Genomic DNA, 18,864 nt, shown 5'->3' with positions numbered 1-18,864 from the left:
CACCGCTGAATATGCTTCGAACATTAAAAGCTTTTAGGTATTTCTATATGTAAATGTCGCAAATTAACTGTAATAAAATAAATTTATACAAATAAAATAAAGCGAAGATTCAAAGTATTTTTATACTTTATCAACCAGCATTTCAATAGAAAATAATACTTAAGCAAAGGGTAAGTTAAACATGTTTTTTTATCAAATACTATTACATTTCCATTAGTAAGTAGAGTTACCAACTCAACACAAAAAAAACGATTGCTTTAGTGACCCTTAACATATAACACTTTCGTTAATTGCTTATTTCGCCTGCCTTTTTTTATAGTTTTTATACTTTTGCAGATATAAATTGTTTGAGGAAACATAGAGCTGTATTGATAAACAATTAAAATTCAAATCATATTTATGCTCCCACAAAAACCAATTTAATATATAAAGACACCTCCCCCAAATATACACATACATATATACATCAGGATATGGAGATCTCTGTTCCTGTGGTTGATCTGACAAGTGTAGGAGTAATTAAAAATGTTAATTTTCAATGGGCCGTATACAAATAGAAAAATACGATGTACATTGAAAATCAATCGAATGGATTCATTATTTGGAATCAAATTTAATGCAGATAAAATGATGGTGTACAAGTTAAGTCGAGATATTTGAAAAGTGTGTTTTTATATGTATAAAGACCATAAAGCCACATTAAGCGTTTAAGAAATTATTTATTTTGATACCTTTATTTATAAATATAGTAAATCACATTTTACGAACCAACACAATTATAATGAAAGTAATATCTATTTTTTTTGCATTGGCCTCCTAATCCGCTACAACACATATGCCCACAATGTTATTAAATTGCAGCTGTTAGGATGGTTAGTCGAATAGTATGAAACAGTACGTTATTTACTAGTCTCCTTGAAGTAAAAAAATAAACACTGAAGAAAAATAAGAATAAATGAATACTATAAGATCAATTTTTAAACTGTAATATGAAAAATTAAGAAATATGTAACTAAAAATAATACAATTTATTACAATATTTCTCGCGCATTAGGTTTGGTAGTTGAGACATGGAAGCAGTCTCTTTATCCTTAAAATTCAGTATTTTAAATTACATAGAGAAACAGCCTATATGTACACAACATTATTTTCTTTTTTTAACAAAATGTATTATCTTATGCGTCTTAAACGCTTAGCACATTTCCTAAATCCGACATTAGCTCTTAATTAAAACAAAAACTATGATTGCCTTACTGCATGTGAAATGTTTCATTTAAGAATAAACATTACGCTTGCAAAACGGTTGTCTGCAATGCTTTCATGGACAAGAGTTGTAATTAATTACCAACCGAATATCTCAAATACAGATATGAATATGTACATATATACATACAAGGTAACATAGAGGCCACTTTCTCATGCAAATTAATAAAGGTCGCTAATTTCAAACTTTTAAACTTAGTTTTTCCCATATATTTTTTTTAATTGCAGGTAATACAAATAAGCCAGAAATGGAATGCAAGAGGGCAGTCTATATAAAATTCAGTAAACTCGGCATTAGGTGTTATAAAGGAAAAAAATTACGATTCAAAACTTTCATGAAAAAAAGAACAAACTTCAATATTTATATCTGCTCGATGTTTCAAATTGAACTAAAAATGTGTAGGTATTGCTCATTTTGTAGCTTTCTACACTTTTCATATTCTCATATGTATGTATGTATGTACATATATACATTAGAACATCTACATAAGTTGGTCAGAGTCGTTTGTATTTGTATTTCTTAAAATTATTTTCATTTAACGACAACTATTAAATACAGCAAAATCGATGTTCAATCGTAATATATCGAGGCTTAAAATGTCTCTTGTCAAAATTACAATAATTATAAAATATGAACGTAACATGAAACTTTGTATATAAATAAAATAATGTAATTGACATTTTAAATTCTTGGCCACTTTTCCTACCAATGCCTCAGTTACAATCGAAGCAAGTTTGACTACTTGGCTACATTACTTTTTCGGGCATCTTACTAAGCTTCAAATTAATTTGTACACTCTGCGAAAACATCTTAATAATACCGTAATAATCATTAGAGAATACTTTCAAGAAGCTGGGTATATTCTTGTTTGCCAATTCCGAACAAAATTGCGGATATTTGCGATTTGACGGTTGCAGATCATCCCAAATCGAAAGTAGGTCACATTCATCACTAAAATATATAAAGTAGCACAAATAAATATTTTTATACAGATATAAAAACTATGTAAATATCGTAAAATTTACGCACCGAATTTCATTGCTGCAGTCCTGAAGCGATATAATTAAATACTGCACTTTAAGTTGTGAGTATTGATTGTAAATATCTGATGACTGTTGACGGCTGAACACTGAGTAGACATGTTCGGTGCGTTCACTGCAAATTAAATAAAAAATTAATAAAAAAGTAAGTAACGATTTAACACTTGAATATTATGGGCATTATATAGAACAGAAACATTTAAATATGTTTTGCATGGAAAGCTTTTTAGGCATTTAAAGATACTGGGCCTTTTCGAATTTTATCTTCAATATAGTCCGCCAATAGTGAATTCGAAATGAAATCACGTATATTATTACATCATGTTTTTAGAACAGATACAATCCCTTAGTCACAACCACATATGGTGCAAGAGAGGGGCGCAACTCAATTTATGCTGTTATGTATTGCACTCTGGTTTGAAATGCATATTTTCTCATTCTATTATATCTAAATTCGGTATTCTAATGTCAACGCAAAATCTAAAATTTATTATATATAATTACTGGATGTGACGTATTTCCAAGTGGGCGTGGTTTACAATCGGTCGTCTAGTAACTAAATGCACCGTGCCAATAATTTCTACTGGACCTGTAATTTTCAAAATGGCAATAAAGGCATTGTGAGAAAATTGTAGTTATTGAGTGAAACCTGCAAAAACAGCGTCGCGCTCAGTATTAATTTTGATCCATTCCAACATGCTATCCAAATCATCACTAGCATGTCCTGGGCGTGTAGGAAAGTATTCTTCACGTATATTCTAAAATAGTTTCACAGATGAAAAATAAAAAGGATTTTAAATAGATAGATCTCGCTCTAGTTAATACTTACAACTAAACCGGGATTAACCATGCTGGTTAAAAAAACCGCCAATGATACTGCCCAAAATATATTGCGTTGTTTGCGATACCAAAACTTGGAACATATTGTCGGCGCAATAACACAACCTTGAGTGAAACAAAGGAAGAATAACTTTTTTATACTAAGCCCTAAGGCGGTAAAAACGGCCATTTGTACAAAGCTGTAGACATAGTGGAATCCGGTAATATCGCTATGATAGTCAGCTTTGGAAGCTTCGTAGTCCGAGCTTTTAAGCCGTGTACGTCGTGTGTTTTTATTACCATCGCCACTTTTTATACCACTCAGCATACCACTACTATCAGTAAAAGTGTCGTTATTCGTATCATTCTCAGAATCATTTATTTCCACGTTTGGTGCTGCTGGAATCGAATCACTCTTTATTGTTGCTTTATCCTCACTTATGGACGGTTTTACATTTCCATCAGTAAGTTCTTCTTCTTGCTTTTCTGAATTCTCAGAATGGTTAATTTTAGAAATATTTCGAGTACCTTCTTTAATCTGCTCTTTTAATAATTTTATGTTATTCATAAACTCTTCGTGTTCAATGACTTTATTGTTCTTCGACTTAGTTTTCTCTTGTTTATAGCGATTGTAATCATAGTTACAATCTTTCAGTAACTTAAGACATTCATTTAAATCGTTCTCCGTCTCTTTATTTGACATATCACCCATTGATATGTGGTTTTCTTCCAAAAAATCCTCGAGCACATATTTTTTGGCTCGTTCCACATTATCTTTACTGGGATTTTTTTTTTCACTACCCTTACGCCACTTGCGAAAAAACTTCGCCAACATCACGACACCGTACATACAATAGGGCTTCACAATTAGAGTCTTTATGAGCTCCCACAAATGGCCAATATTCAAATTCTGATAAGCTGGATTGCAGGCCGCAAGACTGGTAGAGAAACTCACTTTTGCCTGGAAGCCCCATTGCACTATTAAATCACGATATAAGGCGAACCCGTTGTCAATTGAACGTGCGAATCCTGTTCTCTCCAACATATCATATAAAGTTCCTTGTACACTAATGGCCGCTAATAACCCCGCCCAAATGGTTTTGAACGAAATGCCACTATTAGGAGTTTGAGGTTTGACTTGCCGCTCTATACTGAGAAATAGAAGTCCAATTGCTGGACCAATATGCCAGGCGAAAATATATTTCTTGTTGCTAAAGGAACAGTAGTAAGCTAGTGATGTGGCAATAAGTTGCGAGATCGCATAATCAATCGTAAAAGTACTAGAAACCACCTCAGATATTGAACTTGGCGTCCAAGGAGCCATCATAATAAGGATCTGCGTTGCAAAAATAACAGAAGAAAATTGCCAACAGAGAAGAGCAAGAGCTGTCAACAGCGTCAATTTGATGGTCTGTAAAGTATATTTATAAATATCACAAGTAATCAAATATTAATGAAAACTATAAAAGCTTAATAAAAAATATATGTATCTTACTATAAAAAGCCGCTTGTGATACGCCTTGCGTTCCGTGATGCGATCAATACACAAACAAAGGTAAAACATTTGCATGAAAATAATTGGGAATGCAAAATTTTCACGTGCCATAGGGGATTCGTAGATCTTGGAAGCAAAACTGTGGAACATAACATAGGAAACCACTGCGTAAATACCACCAAATATATTTTCACTAAAATCATAAAAAACATACATATATATTTATTTACCCATTGCGAAAGATTTCTTATTTAAGCTTTTACCTCAGTAATGTTCCATATATATAAATAACTAGTACAGTGACCCCGCCAAGAAGCCATACGCATTCCAAGTAAAACTGCATGGGCTGTCCAATGCCGTCGCAATGACGATGCTCCAAAGGCAAACGAACATCGTAGCTCCGCCAACAACTAAATATTGGAAAGTTTTCTGTGAAAGCATATCGCCTTAGCAAATGATAGAGATATCTACAAATATATTTTATTTTTATTAGCAGCGATATACATTTACTTTTTTGGTATATATACCCTATTGCCAATTCTGGTAACACATGGAACCTTTGTATTACATTCACATTTTGTGGATGCTCGATGCCAGTTAAGTTGGTTAATTTATCGTAACCACTCCAAAAGTCTGCTTCCTCTGTAAGTGTCTTATAAAATGAATAATAAAGCGAGTCCTCCCGCCGCAACAAAGACTCCCGTTCTAATTGTGTTAAATATGCTATATTTGTGCGGGACTCAAATATTGAACGCACATGTTGAACATACAAAAAGAAAAAGCCGGTACCTATACAAATTGACCATATCATTTTAAACAAATAATTAGGTAAAAATTAATATATTTATATACATATATGCGTTAATACGATATTCTCCAAAATCATCTAAGTATGACGATCGAAAAGCACAATAGATGTATCTGATGTGGAACCACTTTACTAACCAATTAACGACTGCGAAAGGATAAGTAACAATTTTTGTTCTTTCATTATTATTATTAGTATTATTATTATTTGATAACACACTAATTGGACTTAAAACTTCAGTTCCAAATCATTATGGGTTTCATTTATTATTTATGGACACAATTTTTGCTATATCGCCTGTCAATTTACGTTTTAAATTTAATATAAAAGAAAAAATAATATATAATTTATCCGGCTAAATAACTTTTCTATTATTGCTTATTTGCATTTAATTTGCCTCTTCCGAAGAAACAAAATCAGCTGATGTAGAATTAATGACAGTGAATGTCAGCCAAAATGTAACACAACTATAAGGTCAACTCATAGTGCTATGTTTGGTAGTACAAATGTTTTACTAAATGGTATCATGTTTGTTATAATTATATCTATAAATATATTTTAAACAAGCAAATTTTGATGGCTATTTCATGATTATGTGTATGTTGATTGTTTGATGTCTTTTATAGTTCACATACTATACGAATGTATTTTCCAATTTCAATGTAAATTTGGTATAAGGAAAACATCTGCAAGTTTGACTCTGCTTTTTGTGGAACATAATTTATTTGAGGTTATATAAATTTTTGATATTAGAGCTGGTCAGGTATCTCTGTCAATTGCTGATCTAATATAGTTGTTTTAGAAGTAATTATTTTAAATTAAATTGTAATCATGTCTGATTTTGATTCACTATCATCGGTTTCAAGCGATAAGGAACTACAGGATTTTTTGTTGGTTGAGAAACAAAAGGCTCAAGTGAATGCACAGGTTAGTATAATTTTAACCTTATATTTATAATGTGCAATTTTATCTCCCAATTTTACAGATACATGAATTCAATGATATCTGTTGGGAAAAGTGCATCGGCAAACCAGGATCGAAACTCGACAGTTCCACGGAGACATGTTTAAGCAACTGCGTTGATCGTTTCATTGATACATCACTGCTAGTCACGCAGCGCTTTGCACAACTATTACAAAAGCGTTCAGGTGCATTATAAATCGCAGAGGCAATTGTTTCTAACTTGTCGGAAAGTTAGATTTATCAAAAACCAAATTACTACTCGTACCGTGCGTATATAAAAAATTAACACACTGCGAAAAATTTGTTACTTTAAATCAAAAAGTAACAACTATAGCAAATAAACTGACAGCTAGCTAAAAGTTGCTATGGTTAATATGAAGAACACCTGTAACCATTGTGAAAATCAATTATAGCCAAAAAAGACGGGCTTTTACCTAATTGAAATAGACGATTTTTATTTGAAATATGTTTTGTTATCTTTTAGTTTTAAAATAAAAAAATTACACTGTAATTCTAAGCCTGATTATCAAGATGGCAATACTTGTTTTTTCTTCATATTCCTATAAATTTCGATAAATTTGCTTTGTTCGTCTTCAATCATTTTTCTTGTAGCCACAGGAAGTTTTTTCCTCTTACCACTAAGACTTACTTTTTCTGCTTTACTTGAAACTGATTTACATTTACTTTTTAATTGACCTTGATCACATTTGGTATTAGGCAGTAATGTTTTAAGTAGCAAATTAGCTTTTTTTCCTGGCTGAAATTTAAAAGAGAGTTAAACATGGCATTCATATATATTTTATCATCTTACTCTTGGAACTGTCTCAAATTTTTCAGCTCTTCGAGGCAATGCTGTAATTATTGGTGGTGCATGTACAATTTCTCCAAAGCGTACTATATCATGTTTATATTCTTCCAAATCGTGATTTTGATGGGATTTCTGCAATTAAATAGGGAAAGTTCCTTTAAAACATATTTTGTGGTATGAAAAATTTACCTCTTCTTTATCCTCTTTAATGGCTTGTTTAATCAATTCTTTTGCAACTTCAGGATCCAGAGGCTTTCCTGGTTTTTCTTTTCCTTTATTTCCGGACACATTACCTTTATCTCTATTCTTTCTTTTTTCTTTTAATAATTCATCAATTTCGTTCTTTGGCTTCTTGGTTATTGAAATTTCTCCAGTTTTTGCATTTCGAATAACATTTACACCATACTTAGCTTCGTATTGTGCTTCCCGTAAGGATTGTGATGTTATTCTATTCACACGTTTTAAGTAATCTTCATCCGTCTCTTCTTTTAATTGTTGAATGTGTCCAATTTTTTTAGGGTGTGTTAATTTATCTTTAGGCATATCTTCTTTACCTTTATGTATTCGCTTAATTTTCTTTCCAGCTTTGGTGTCTTCAACCAGCTTTTTAAATTGTGTAAATTTGAAGGAAACTTGCTGATTATCACGTTCAGGAGGATTGTTCGTAACTTTCTTAAGTCTAAAAATATATGTATATGATTACATTTATGCTGGTATAAATATAATTGGACACAATACTTTTTTTCTTTTTCTTCAAGTTGTTTTAGTGGGTCTCGAACTCCATGGTGTTTGCGGGCAGGAATTTTTCTATTACGTACCATTTTCTTTCACGTCTATCTGGTGTAATTTATTATTTCGAACAAAATTAACCCACATGGGTTTGTTTACTTTCTTCTTCTTCGTTTTGAATGGAACTGCCATTCGCCATAAATGAAAACTACATCTGAACATACAAATATATAAAATCCGCCCAAAAATTGTGGATTCTATATTTCGTTCATAATACATATGTATATGCTTAATATTTATAATTAATATTTAGATAACTATATGTATTCTCTTACAATTGTATTGAATACTTACAATGCATATGTTTATAATAAATTTATTTTTTGAATTCAGATTTCAAACAGAACTATCAAGAATAGAAGAAACGCCAAAAATTTGTCTTTTCTTTCTCTATTTTGTTGTCAATTGTTTGACATTTGAAGGCAAACCACTTTTTATCACTCATCACACTTGATTATCAGCATCAAATTTTCATAGTGAATGCAACGAAGTAAATAACAAAAAACAATAAGCAATTTTCTTCTATTATTATAAACAAAGTTCAAGTTTGCAAAATAAAACGCAAGTGGTGAACATAGAGCAAATACGTCGCAATATTCCATTGGAGACATTGTAACTAAATTTGATTCTCCATTTGGAATTAAATACCTTACAATATTACCAATAGTGAACCAAATCAATATAAGCGGATCCATTATATACACTTTAAAACTAAAGCAGCTCTGTTGAAAGTATTATTCGCATTAATAATTTTTATTCGCATTTGATATAGTAAAACTTCACAATAAACGGATTTGGGAGGAAGTGACTAACAAAAGTAACATATACATATCTGTCTACTGAATAAAGTGTGGAAAATTTATAGCAATTACACTGTATTTGTTATTTTGTTATTTTTCAATCTTTATTAGATACAACTTGCAGAATGGTTGAACCTATTTTTGATTACCAGTTTCGGCTGATTCTAATTGGTGATAGTACAGTGGGCAAGAGTTCGTTACTCAAATTTTTTACAGATGGCAAATTCGCCGAGGTAAGAAACTTCTAAAACTGCTCAGTTAAAAAAAAAAAATGTTGATATGTAAATTACATAATTGAACAGATACAGTATTCACATACTACATAATAAACAAAGATGTACTAATTAGTAAATCATCCTCCTTTGTTGAACATATGTTTTAAGCGAATAAGTCGTTTACGTATGTTTGCACTTCACTGCTTATAGCAATATTTAAATTCTTTATATGAGTATATATTGATATTATTTTAACAATTAATGTTACAGCTATCTGACCCCACTGTTGGTGTTGACTTTTTTGCCCGCTTGATGGAAATGAAGGATGGAACCCAAATAAAACTACAACTATGGGACACAGCTGGTCAAGAACGTTTTCGATCAATTACAAAATCATACTACCGAAACTCGGTTGGAGTATTGTTGGTATATGACATAACAAATTATGCCAGTTTTGAACATATTCCACTTTGGATGATGGAAGCCCAACGTCACATTGAACCACATCGCCCAGTGTTCGCATTAGTCGGTTGTAAATTAGACCTAGTAAATGCCGGTGGTCGTCGAGAAGTAACTACAGAGGAAGCTCAAGGGTTTGCCAACCAACACGGCTTGCATTTTGTTGAAACTTCAGCTCGAAATGGTGTTAACGTTGAAGAAGCTTTTCGTATGGTTACACAGGAGGTATATACGCGAATACGTTCAGGAGAATACAAAGTAGAGGACGGCTGGGACGGTATAAAAACTGGGTTTGCACGTCCAAATAGTTTAGATTTTAATTTGGTTATGGCGGAGCCGGAAAAATCGTCTTGTTGCTGATATGTTTGTAAATGACGATTAAATCAAAGTCACTGGATGGCAAAATTAGTGGGTTTCCAACATTAGAGAAAGGAAATGCGAATTTTATCGTAATTAATTGAAATGTCAGTATGTATGTATGTATGCCTGTATGTTTTATTTTCATAAGATGAAACAGTATATACATACGTACATACAAGCCAGTGCGCATTTCTTTACCGTTGGAGTACAGCTAAAAAATGGGAGGTTACAGTTTTTATTTTTAATTTGTACTTTATAATGAAATGCGAACGAAGCTATTCTTACCAAATAATTGATAAAAAAAACTAAAAGATGAAAAATAAATAGTTTTAAATTTATTAAAACCTGCATACAATTACAGTAATTGAGGGTAATAATTTTTATACCTATTCTTTCATTGAAGATTTAATATAATTTGTATATATACATATGTGTACTTCATTGTACCATTATCAATATTAAAATTGTCATTCGTGTACCACTCCCATATTACAGCTTAACCATTTCATATATTTTTTATTATCTACAATTTTTAACCCAACCTTATTGTAAGTCTTAAAACGATTATATCCCTGAATAAATTTATATGTTCAATAAGTTGTATTTAACACATATGTATTTACTGATGGTATTTAATTCCTATTTTAAATAGTATTTCGTAACTAACTGTGTTCTTTACTCTTTTCACTAATTTTAAATGATTTCGGATGCAAATGTAATTGTTCAATTATTTCAAAGTAAATACGTTTACATATATTAGAATTTCTAAATTGTCGCTCTAAAATAAATTTACGTTTAATTTACTGTGAGAATACAGAAATAATACAAAAGGAAAACTTTAATATCGGTATTGAATGAAGAATAGTCTGTTGTTTTTGTAGGAACTAAACGGATTCCAAAATATTCTTTGGACATTGCTCAGAAGGAATTTCGAAACTAAGACTTGTAATTTCTCTGCGTGACTGGGTGTGTATATTTCCATAGCATCGCATATAAAGGCTGTCCCAAATTACATGATAGATTGGGATTAAATACACGTGTCCCTATATCAACGCAATATTTATATTTACCGTTATTTATGATGTAAGGTGTTGAAAACAAATTGACAGTTGACAGTTTAGGCTAACTAAAAATAGAGCGTTACAAGATAGAACAACGTGTCTTCATTATTTGATAATATTTCAAAAATAATGAAAGCTTGGCGGCCGCAGCTCCAAAATTTCATACAAAATACGTTACGTTATTTTTTGGACACCCTGTATTTTCAGTTTACGAGTATATGATCGGATTCTTCGCAATAAACGTTGCATGTAATAATTAGAACAAATTAAACAGCTAAATATGAAAAATATATATACATATATTCGGATTAATGGAGCATACTTTTATTTTTAAATTCTAGTTAAATAAAAATTATTTAAAGTTATCACTTTATTTAAATAAGTCGATAGGTTTTTTTTTTTGTATTTCGGGGGACTTAATAAATTCGTTGTATGGCAGCATTGTGTTATTGCGTTCATTTTGCAGTTTCTTTCATTCATTCATTTGTCGGTGTGCGATAGTTGAAGTAAATTTTTTGGAAATTCTGTTAGACTTGTTTTTATTGAATTTATGACTACAATTAATTTAATTTGAAGATTACAAATTATTAAAATCCATTCTTTATAACACAAAACGTTATTAGCAATAAGATATTGGCTTCAACAGAAAAGGTGAATTAGTCTTGTAAAGTGAAAAAATCAATCAGCAAAGAAGGAATTTTTGTCGACATCATCAAATGTGTGAATGCCACCAAAAAATAGAAGAGTGCAATTTTGAAACCATCTCGAAGTAAAGCATACGTTGCCAGGATATTAATCTAATAATAGATGAAATAATCTGATAAACAGTGACAATTTAATTTGTGTGTTAACACGTTAAAATGGCTTTAAAAAAAGTTAAAGGAAATTTCGAACGTATGTTTGACAAGAATCTCACGGATCTCGTACGGGGCATAAGGAATAATAAGGATAACGAGGTAAAATGTATTTCCATCTGTTATTTCTAAGGAGACTTCAGATGTTTAGTACTATCGTGAATTATAAATTTGATTTTCCTTATTTATTAAAATCCGTGCGGATTTACATATGCACACACATAAAAGAGTAAATATGTATTCACATTTCTTATCAATTGTAGTATTTGTGTATTTGGAAAGATTTGTATCAAACTGTTACCTGTTTCAGAATACTATGCACATTCAACCAGCATCACTTAATGTCACAATTCTTTCTATTGTCTTTGAATTATAGTAATTAGTGTTATTTAAATATAAGCTATACCGATGAGAAAATTACAATCCATATCTCTTCCACCATTCGTTTATCGAACAAATATTTATATTCACTAAATTAATAAAATAAATAAGAATTTGACATTGAGTTATATAAAGACTATAACCGAAGCTCTGCGGAATTTATATTCGAATTAAGAGTGTCAACTCGACAGCATTGGAGACTCCAATATTTTGCACAAACCTTCACGGTAAAAGTGTTTTGTTGACATACATTTTATTTGTGGTCAACAATAATTATATACATATATTAGTGCTTAAAGTAGTATATACTTGCTTTTTAATTCGGTTTCGTAGTCTAGAAAAAATACTATAGCCGATTTTTTTAATCGTTTTAGGCGAAATACATAGCACAATGTATTGAGGAAATCAAACAAGAACTACGACAGGATAACATCAACGTTAAGTGCAATGCTGTTGCGAAATTAACATACGTAAGTAGTCATGTGTTTGTGTAAACTAATAATGGCAAACCTAAGCTGCTCAAATTTTGTAACCTTGGATTACATACATAGATAGAAGGTTAAATTCTATTAATTGATTTCTTTGGAATATCTTTAACGCAAATCAAATTTGTAACTCATATATATCACAACTTGTAGATACAAATGCTCGGTTATGACATCTCATGGGCCGGTTTTAACATAATTGAAGTAATGAGCTCATCACGATTTACATGCAAACGTATTGGCTACTTGGCAGCTAGCCAATGTTTTCATCCTGATAGTGAGGTATGTAAATATATTTGCAATAAAAAACTAAAAGTAATATACACTTTAATTTCACATAGTTATTAATGTTAACAACAAATATGATACGTAAGGATTTGAATTCTCAAAATCAATACGATGCTGGTGTGGCTTTAAGCGGTCTAAGTTGTTTTATTTCGCCCGATTTATCTCGGGACCTTGCAAATGATATTATGACTCTGGTAAATAATGATAACGTGCAAAAACGTGCAAAATAATTAGGTATTATTTATTTTGTTGCAGATGAGCTCAACAAAACCGTATTTGCGCATGAAAGCTGTTCTTATGATGTATAAAGTATTTTTACGTTATCCAGAAGCATTACGACCTGCATTTCCCAAACTTAAGGAAAAATTAGAGGACCCTGATCCAGGTATGTGTATATATAAATATCGCCATTTCCACAAAATGATAAAACAATGTGGTAAAATGTAGACACTCTTTTAATTTTTGAAACATACTGCTCTTGCTTATACCTATATATATCTTAACTTCAAATAAATATATATATAAATGATTTATAAGGTGTACAATCAGCTGCTGTTAATGTGATCTGCGAGTTGGCCCGTAAAAATCCCAAGAACTATCTGCCTTTAGCACCAGTTTTTTTTAAACTTATGACGACTTCCACCAACAACTGGATGTTAATTAAAATAATTAAATTGGTGAGTATTTTTCCTTAGCCTGATTTAAACAATTTCATATTTATATACATAATGTACATATGTATATGTATATATATGTTGATATTTTATGTGATTTAATTTTAGTTCATTTGGAACCTCTCATTACTTAAAAACGTAACTTCAAATTTGAGTGAATTTTTCTAAGCTATCATAAATACCCCACGAGATTTAGCGAAAGTTTCCCTTAAATCTCTTTTTAATTTTTCTTTTCTCTCTCTTGTCTCATTTGATACTACCGAATGACTATTCTTATTTCTGCGGCTTTAATCTAAAATAATCATCAAGTTTGCCAGCCTTACGACAATCGAGCCAGCGTTAGGACGCAAATTAACGCAACCCCTGATTGAAATTATTTCCAGGTTTTTATTAAATCACTATCTGAAAACATTTTTTATTATTTAATTTCTTTAGTTTTATAATTTCGCTTTTCAAGTGACACTCACCTACTGATTTTTCCATATCGTTTGGCGCTAAATCAATTTTATGCACGCACTGCTTTGTGGCATATTTGATTTACCCATTATTTTTCCCTCATATAGTTCAAAAAAGTTCATAATTTATTTCCTATTTTATGTACACGTTTATTTCAAACAAAAGAAATGCACTTTTCGGCTCGAAAAGTTATTGCTACTAATTTTATTACGTTATTTATTTGTATTGCTAAGTTTGTATTGTCAGTTGGCAGGAATTTCGAATACCATATTCCATTATGCGAAACCTCCTAAGCTAATCTGCTCACATTGCTGTTATTTTGTTGTACTTCTAACATACTGCAAGCAATTGTGTTGGTAAATGTTTTTTTTTATAAATTTCTAGCAATAAATACCTATTCATGTGTCAATAAAGGACTTATAATAAATTTTTTTTAATCTGCGTGGCTTATCCATTTGTACATTATTTTCTGTTTTTATTTATTTGGCGGGGAAAACTAACTTCCTACAAGCTGTCTATCACTCCGAAATAATTCCTGAATAATGAAAGAATTAAGCCAATACAAATATTGATTAGTTTTGTAAGTTTTGTGTATGTGATTATGTATTTATAATTTCTTTGCTTGTTTCTTTTTCTCTTGCATTTGCAGTTTGGCGCTTTAACTCCTTTAGAACCCCGGCTAGGAAAGAAATTAATAGAACCTCTCACAAATCTTATTCATAGGCAAGTTTCATTGTCGTGTTATTGTTGTCATAAAGATTTCAAATTCGTACACATCCATATGAACTATATGGACATATGTATTTATACATGCTACATGTATAAGAACATATTTTTTTTTTTTTTTTTTTCAAAATTCGGCAAACTCAATACAAACTTCATGTGTTCAATTTGCTTTAATAGTTTGTACTTTTGTTTCTTCAAAACTTAAAGAATGCACTTATTACAGCAAAACTATTATTATTATTTTTACAAAAAAACACATATTCGTGCGATCAGTGATTTTGTTTTTGTTATTGCATTTTATCAAATGTGTACTAGTGCATTAAAATGAAAGAAAGTTGTATGTGACAATAAGTTATTTCTGTGCTTCTTAATTCGTCCCAAATAGTACGTCCGCCATGAGCTTGCTTTACGAGTGCATAAACACAGTGATTGCAGTACTCATCAGTATTAGCAGTGGAATGCCGAATCATAGTGCCTCAATACAGCTTTGCGTGCAGAAACTGCGCATTCTCATAGAGGATTCCGATCAGAATTGTGAGTATTATTATGTATGTATATGTAAATTGAATTGTTAAGGAATGTCATGGAACCTTAACTGACGTTTAAATTGTTACTGGAAATTTCTTCACCATTTTATGCAGTGAAATACCTGGGATTGTTGGCCATGTCCAAGATTTTGAAAACCCACCCGAAAAGCGTGCAAGAGCATAAGGATTTAATTTTGGCGTGCCTAGATGATAAGGACGAATCGATACGACTTCGTGCTCTAGATTTACTTTACGGAATGGTGTCAAAAAAGAATCTTATGGAAATTGTCAAACGTTTATTAGGTCACATGGAGCGTGCCGAAGGATCGCTGTATCGTGATGAATTGCTGTTCAAAGTAATTGAGATTTGCTCACAGAGTTCTTATTTGTACGTTACGAATTTCGAATGGTACTTAACTGTGCTAGTTGAGTTAATTCAACTGGAAGCTGGTTCTAAACACGGTATCTATCCATTATGATGTAACTTATTATGACTCATCTCGCTAACTTATATTTTTTATGTTAAGGGCGTTTAATTGCCGAGCAACTCCTAGACGTTGCTATACGGGTACCAGTTGTACGTCAATTTGCAGTGAATGAAATGACCAACTTGTTGGACACATTCTCCATATCATCGCAGAGCAATTCAATGTATGAAGTGCTATACGCCGCAGCTTGGATCGTGGGAGAGTTCTCAAAGTAAGTAGATTGATTAAAAAATTCACCCGTCATACGATCTTTTGTCGTAATTATTACACTTGTATATACATATGTTTTCAATGCAGTGATTTAGAAGATGCTGAAAGGACTCTAAATATTTTATTGCGCCCACGCCAAGTACCCGGCCATATACAAGGTGTGTTTGTACAAAATGTTACTAAATTATTTACAAAATTAGCAACTACTTGTCTGGAAAATAAAGATGTTAGCGGCTTGATTCGAGTGAGTATTAGGATGTATTTAGGTTTTATATAGACATTATTACAGACAAAATTTAATTTATTTCAGCTTTGTGATCATGCCCTGGAGAAGCTTCAAAGTTTTAGTAGTTCGAATGATATTGAAGTGCAGGAGCGTGCAAATGCCTCGTGTATTCTAATTGAAATGCTGCGTTCCCAATTCAGTAAGGACAGCAGTCATCATAAAAGGGCCACAATGGTCGCACTCTCTACCGACGACGTTGAAAATTTGCCTGAGCTTGACACATCCACAATACCTGCTATTATACCGACTCTAGCAATTGAAATTGTTCAAGAGATGGCTTTATTATTTGATGGCGAACTTATACCAGTGGCTCCAAAAGCACAACGCAAAGTTCCACTTCCTGACGGTCTCGATCTAGATGAGTGGATAAATGTGCCGCCTGAAGATGAAAGTAGCAATTCGTCCCAAGAGGATAAAGATGAACTGTTTGTGTCAGCTGTTCATAATGACAGTGGGGCATTGGGCAAGCGACGCAAGAGTGAAGAGCTGACTCCCGAGCAAATCGAACGAAATCGCATGGCTCGTCTAATAGAACAATCTCACAACCCACACTATATTAAATCTTCGCCCTCAGCAACAGATATGAATAAACAGAAAGGTCCAAGTGCAAATAACTCCAGTTATAATGTTGATCAATATGACAATATTGATGAAATACCGATTTCGGAACTGTCCTTGGATGTACCACTTCAAATAGGTGGTAAGTTGTACGCCATTTCATACAATAGTAAATCTGATTGTTCACTATATTTTAATAATTTATATTTATTTTCTCCTTTGAAAGTTATGAAACGTTCTGATCGCTATCTAATACAAGAGAAAACAATGAGCAAGGAGAAGAAAAAACATAAAAAGTCAAAGAAAAGCAAAAGATCAAAAAACAAAGTGGCATACAGCAGCTCCGAATCGGAGGATGGTATGACTTTAAACGCTAAAATTAAAATCGCCTTGTTTTAAAATACAAATAAATAAATTTCAGACTCGAAACCACTTCATATAGTAAACACGATCATGGATATGCCTGAAGGTGTAGCTCTATCGGACAGTGAAGATAAAGATTGCAAGTTTGATCCGAATGATCCCCACCGAGCTCTGAATATTGAATTGGACATGTAAGTAACGAAAACAAAGAGTTTAGGGTCAATAAGTAGTAAATTATTTGTTTTACAGCCCTGACTTGGAGGAGCCTAAAGGCCGATTCCACGAAGTGAAGCCCGCGCCTCAAAATCAAAACAATAATTCTCAAATATTAATAAATGAAATTGATCCAAAAGATAAAACCAAGAAACGAGACAAGAAGAAGTCCAAAAGCAAAGAGAACGATGTAGAACACCACAATAAAGACGAAGATAGTGTCCCCAAAACGCATGTCAAACCCAAATCAAAGAAGAAATCGAGAAGTAATGCAAAAGCAACCCATACTGATTTGTTAGGTATTTCCCCAGAGAGGATAAAGAGCTTTGCAAAAACGGCGTTGGACGACAGCATCAGCACTGTGGAAAAACGCAAGAAGGAGAAATCACATAAATCAAAAGATATAAGTAAGGGAACCGTCAGCGTAAAGAAGGAGAAAAAGGCTAAACATCATCGTAGCCACAGTAAGGAGAAAAAACACAGTATTCTCGAATCGTCGATAGGAGGTTACGAAGAAGCTATAGGCATTTCAACTCCAAGTAAGGAAATCATTTAACTTGCGACTCAACACACTCATATAATATTGTATAACCGTCCCTTGCTATATTTTCGATCAAGTTGCAATAGCCAATAATTACACTAAAGTATAGGATAACTAAGCAAAGTCATTAAAAAATTTGCATAGGGTTGAAGCTGATACATATACATGTACAAAATATGTGAAGAGGACGTGCAATGCAAAATGTAAATGTAATATGACTTTTTATATATGTACCCCATTACGAAGGTGAATTGCAACATTCCCAAACTTTCAGACAAGTGAATAAAATGTGTTCAAGCGTTCAAAACATGACTTAGAAGAAAGTTGTGATCAAATCCTTTAAACTTATACTTACACATGTCTATTAAAGATTGTTGAAATTGTTTCGAAACAAAAGAGGTCCTTTCCTCACGCATACATATATAAAAGCACATCTACTTTCATATACAAACAGCTTTTCTAGCTTTAAAGACTTTAAAAATACATAACGGTCAAAATATTTTATATCAACTTATAGATATTATAAGCTTATGAATGCTGTAGAGTAGCGAGTTATGAATTCTATAAAGCATATTCCTTTAACAATGCATCTACAATCGTATATCCTATTAGACTAACGGAGGAAACGTACAACAGTACTCGTTCCCTAGTTAAGATATGAACTGTAATAAAATATGATTATATTGTATAATACATAGTAAGTTTGTAAAGTGAGAACATAATGAACAAATAAACGTATATAATAATCAATATTATTTATTTTTTGTTGTTTTAATTAGCCTTGGACATAAATATCAACATCCAATTTATAACCACTATTTCCTTCATTGACTCCAGTGGTCAGTCAAAAAGTGTATGTACTCTAAGCTTATTATGACGTTGTAACCGTGCTTGTAGAACAGTTCGATCCCCTGCTTTACGGTCAAATATATG

The 18,864-nt window shown here is 32.0% G+C and overlaps 5 protein-coding genes across 10 annotated transcripts; 3 read left to right on the top strand and 2 right to left on the bottom strand.

Annotated features, from left to right (window-relative positions):
• Positions 1–699: 699 nt before the first annotated feature.
• LOC120776084 (C-mannosyltransferase dpy-19 homolog) lies at positions 700–5,825 on the bottom strand. 2 transcript variants are annotated; one of them, XM_040106558.1, is made up of 9 exons: positions 5,471–5,825; positions 5,146–5,407; positions 4,882–5,085; positions 4,619–4,811; positions 3,134–4,534; positions 2,954–3,062; positions 2,809–2,893; positions 2,294–2,419; positions 700–2,215 (listed from the first exon to the last, which is right to left on the bottom strand). In XM_040106558.1, the coding sequence occupies exons 1-9, from the start codon at positions 5,502–5,504 to the stop codon at positions 2,011–2,013; spliced, it is 2,619 nt and encodes an 872-aa protein (XP_039962492.1). In that variant the 5' UTR covers positions 5,505–5,825; the 3' UTR covers positions 700–2,010. The 2 variants fall into 2 exon arrangements, with proteins under 2 accessions (XP_039962492.1, XP_039962491.1); XM_040106557.1 differs by having other exon boundaries at positions 5,564–5,824.
• A 369-nt stretch (positions 5,826–6,194) lies between these two features.
• Positions 6,195–6,919, top strand: LOC120776087 (mitochondrial import inner membrane translocase subunit Tim8). Its single transcript, XM_040106565.1, has 2 exons — positions 6,195–6,353; positions 6,412–6,919. The coding sequence occupies exons 1-2, from the start codon at positions 6,258–6,260 to the stop codon at positions 6,583–6,585; spliced, it is 270 nt and encodes an 89-aa protein (XP_039962499.1). The 5' UTR covers positions 6,195–6,257; the 3' UTR covers positions 6,586–6,919.
• On the bottom strand, positions 6,895–8,158 carry LOC120776085 (coiled-coil domain-containing protein 137). Of its 2 annotated transcripts, none has more exons than XM_040106560.1 (4): positions 7,936–8,147; positions 7,387–7,876; positions 7,201–7,329; positions 6,895–7,146 (listed from the first exon to the last, which is right to left on the bottom strand). In XM_040106560.1, the coding sequence occupies exons 1-4, from the start codon at positions 8,016–8,018 to the stop codon at positions 6,916–6,918; spliced, it is 933 nt and encodes a 310-aa protein (XP_039962494.1). In that variant the 5' UTR covers positions 8,019–8,147; the 3' UTR covers positions 6,895–6,915. The 2 variants fall into 2 exon arrangements, with proteins under 2 accessions (XP_039962494.1, XP_039962495.1); XM_040106561.1 differs by having other exon boundaries at positions 7,054–7,142; positions 7,936–8,158.
• A 224-nt stretch (positions 8,159–8,382) lies between these two features.
• On the top strand, positions 8,383–10,428 carry LOC120776086 (ras-related protein Rab-39B). 3 transcript variants are annotated; one of them, XM_040106562.1, is made up of 3 exons: positions 8,383–8,476; positions 8,898–9,019; positions 9,272–10,428. In XM_040106562.1, the coding sequence occupies exons 1-3, from the start codon at positions 8,467–8,469 to the stop codon at positions 9,818–9,820; spliced, it is 681 nt and encodes a 226-aa protein (XP_039962496.1). In that variant the 5' UTR covers positions 8,383–8,466; the 3' UTR covers positions 9,821–10,428. The 3 variants fall into 3 exon arrangements, with proteins under 3 accessions (XP_039962496.1, XP_039962498.1, XP_039962497.1); XM_040106564.1 differs by having other exon boundaries at positions 8,425–8,717; XM_040106563.1 differs by having other exon boundaries at positions 8,426–8,803.
• Positions 10,429–11,399: 971 nt separating this feature from the next.
• On the top strand, positions 11,400–18,690 carry LOC120773469 (AP-3 complex subunit delta). 2 transcript variants are annotated; one of them, XM_040102384.1, is made up of 15 exons: positions 11,400–11,837; positions 12,491–12,586; positions 12,755–12,883; positions 12,943–13,083; positions 13,145–13,274; positions 13,427–13,566; positions 13,873–13,946; positions 15,131–15,279; positions 15,387–15,734; positions 15,800–15,971; positions 16,058–16,214; positions 16,281–16,956; positions 17,041–17,172; positions 17,236–17,368; positions 17,427–18,690. In XM_040102384.1, exons 1-15 carry the CDS (start codon positions 11,742–11,744, stop codon positions 17,944–17,946), a joined length of 3,093 nt encoding a protein of 1,030 aa, XP_039958318.1. In that variant the 5' UTR covers positions 11,400–11,741; the 3' UTR covers positions 17,947–18,690. The 2 variants fall into 2 exon arrangements, with proteins under 2 accessions (XP_039958318.1, XP_039958317.1); XM_040102383.1 differs by lacking the exon at positions 13,873–13,946 and adding an exon at positions 14,669–14,742 and having other exon boundaries at positions 11,402–11,837.
• The last annotated feature ends 174 nt before the right edge of the window (positions 18,691–18,864 follow it).

This window comes from Bactrocera tryoni, chromosome 4 (genome assembly GCF_016617805.1).
Source record: "Bactrocera tryoni isolate S06 chromosome 4, CSIRO_BtryS06_freeze2, whole genome shotgun sequence".
Taxonomy (NCBI): Eukaryota; Metazoa; Arthropoda; class Insecta; order Diptera; family Tephritidae; genus Bactrocera; species Bactrocera tryoni.
Note: the sequence above shows the minus strand (reverse complement) of the source record. Positions and strands in the feature narration are given on the sequence as shown.

Excerpts from the sequence above, each read along its gene's own strand:
- LOC120776084 (XM_040106557.1), bottom strand. The coding sequence starts at position 5,609 with ATGAAAGAACAAAAATTGTTACTTATCCTTTCGCAGTCGTTAATTG. Across the intron at positions 5,086-5,145 it reads TTACCAGAATTGGCAATAGG|ATATCTCTATCATTTGCTAA; the intron begins GTATATATACCA and ends ATATATTTGTAG. Across the intron at positions 3,063-3,133 it reads TGGTTAATCCCGGTTTAGTT|AATATACGTGAAGAATACTT; the intron begins GTAAGTATTAAC and ends AAACTATTTTAG.
- LOC120776087 (XM_040106565.1), top strand. The coding sequence starts at position 6,258 with ATGTCTGATTTTGATTCACTATCATCGGTTTCAAGCGATAAGGAACTA. Across the intron at positions 6,354-6,411 it reads AGGCTCAAGTGAATGCACAG|ATACATGAATTCAATGATAT; the intron begins GTTAGTATAATT and ends CCAATTTTACAG.
- LOC120776085 (XM_040106560.1), bottom strand. The coding sequence starts at position 8,018 with ATGGTACGTAATAGAAAAATTCCTGCCCGCAAACACCATGGAGTTCGA. Across the intron at positions 7,877-7,935 it reads CTTGAAGAAAAAGAAAAAAA|ACTTAAGAAAGTTACGAACA; the intron begins GTATTGTGTCCA and ends ATATATTTTTAG. Across the intron at positions 7,330-7,386 it reads TTAAAGAGGATAAAGAAGAG|AAATCCCATCAAAATCACGA; the intron begins GTAAATTTTTCA and ends ATTTAATTGCAG.
- LOC120776086 (XM_040106562.1), top strand. Across the intron at positions 9,020-9,271 it reads CAGATGGCAAATTCGCCGAG|CTATCTGACCCCACTGTTGG; the intron begins GTAAGAAACTTC and ends TTAATGTTACAG.
- LOC120773469 (XM_040102384.1), top strand. The coding sequence starts at position 11,742 with ATGGCTTTAAAAAAAGTTAAAGGAAATTTCGAACGTATGTTTGACAAG. Across the intron at positions 12,587-12,754 it reads CTGTTGCGAAATTAACATAC|ATACAAATGCTCGGTTATGA; the intron begins GTAAGTAGTCAT and ends CACAACTTGTAG. Across the intron at positions 17,173-17,235 it reads CAGCTCCGAATCGGAGGATG|ACTCGAAACCACTTCATATA; the intron begins GTATGACTTTAA and ends AATAAATTTCAG.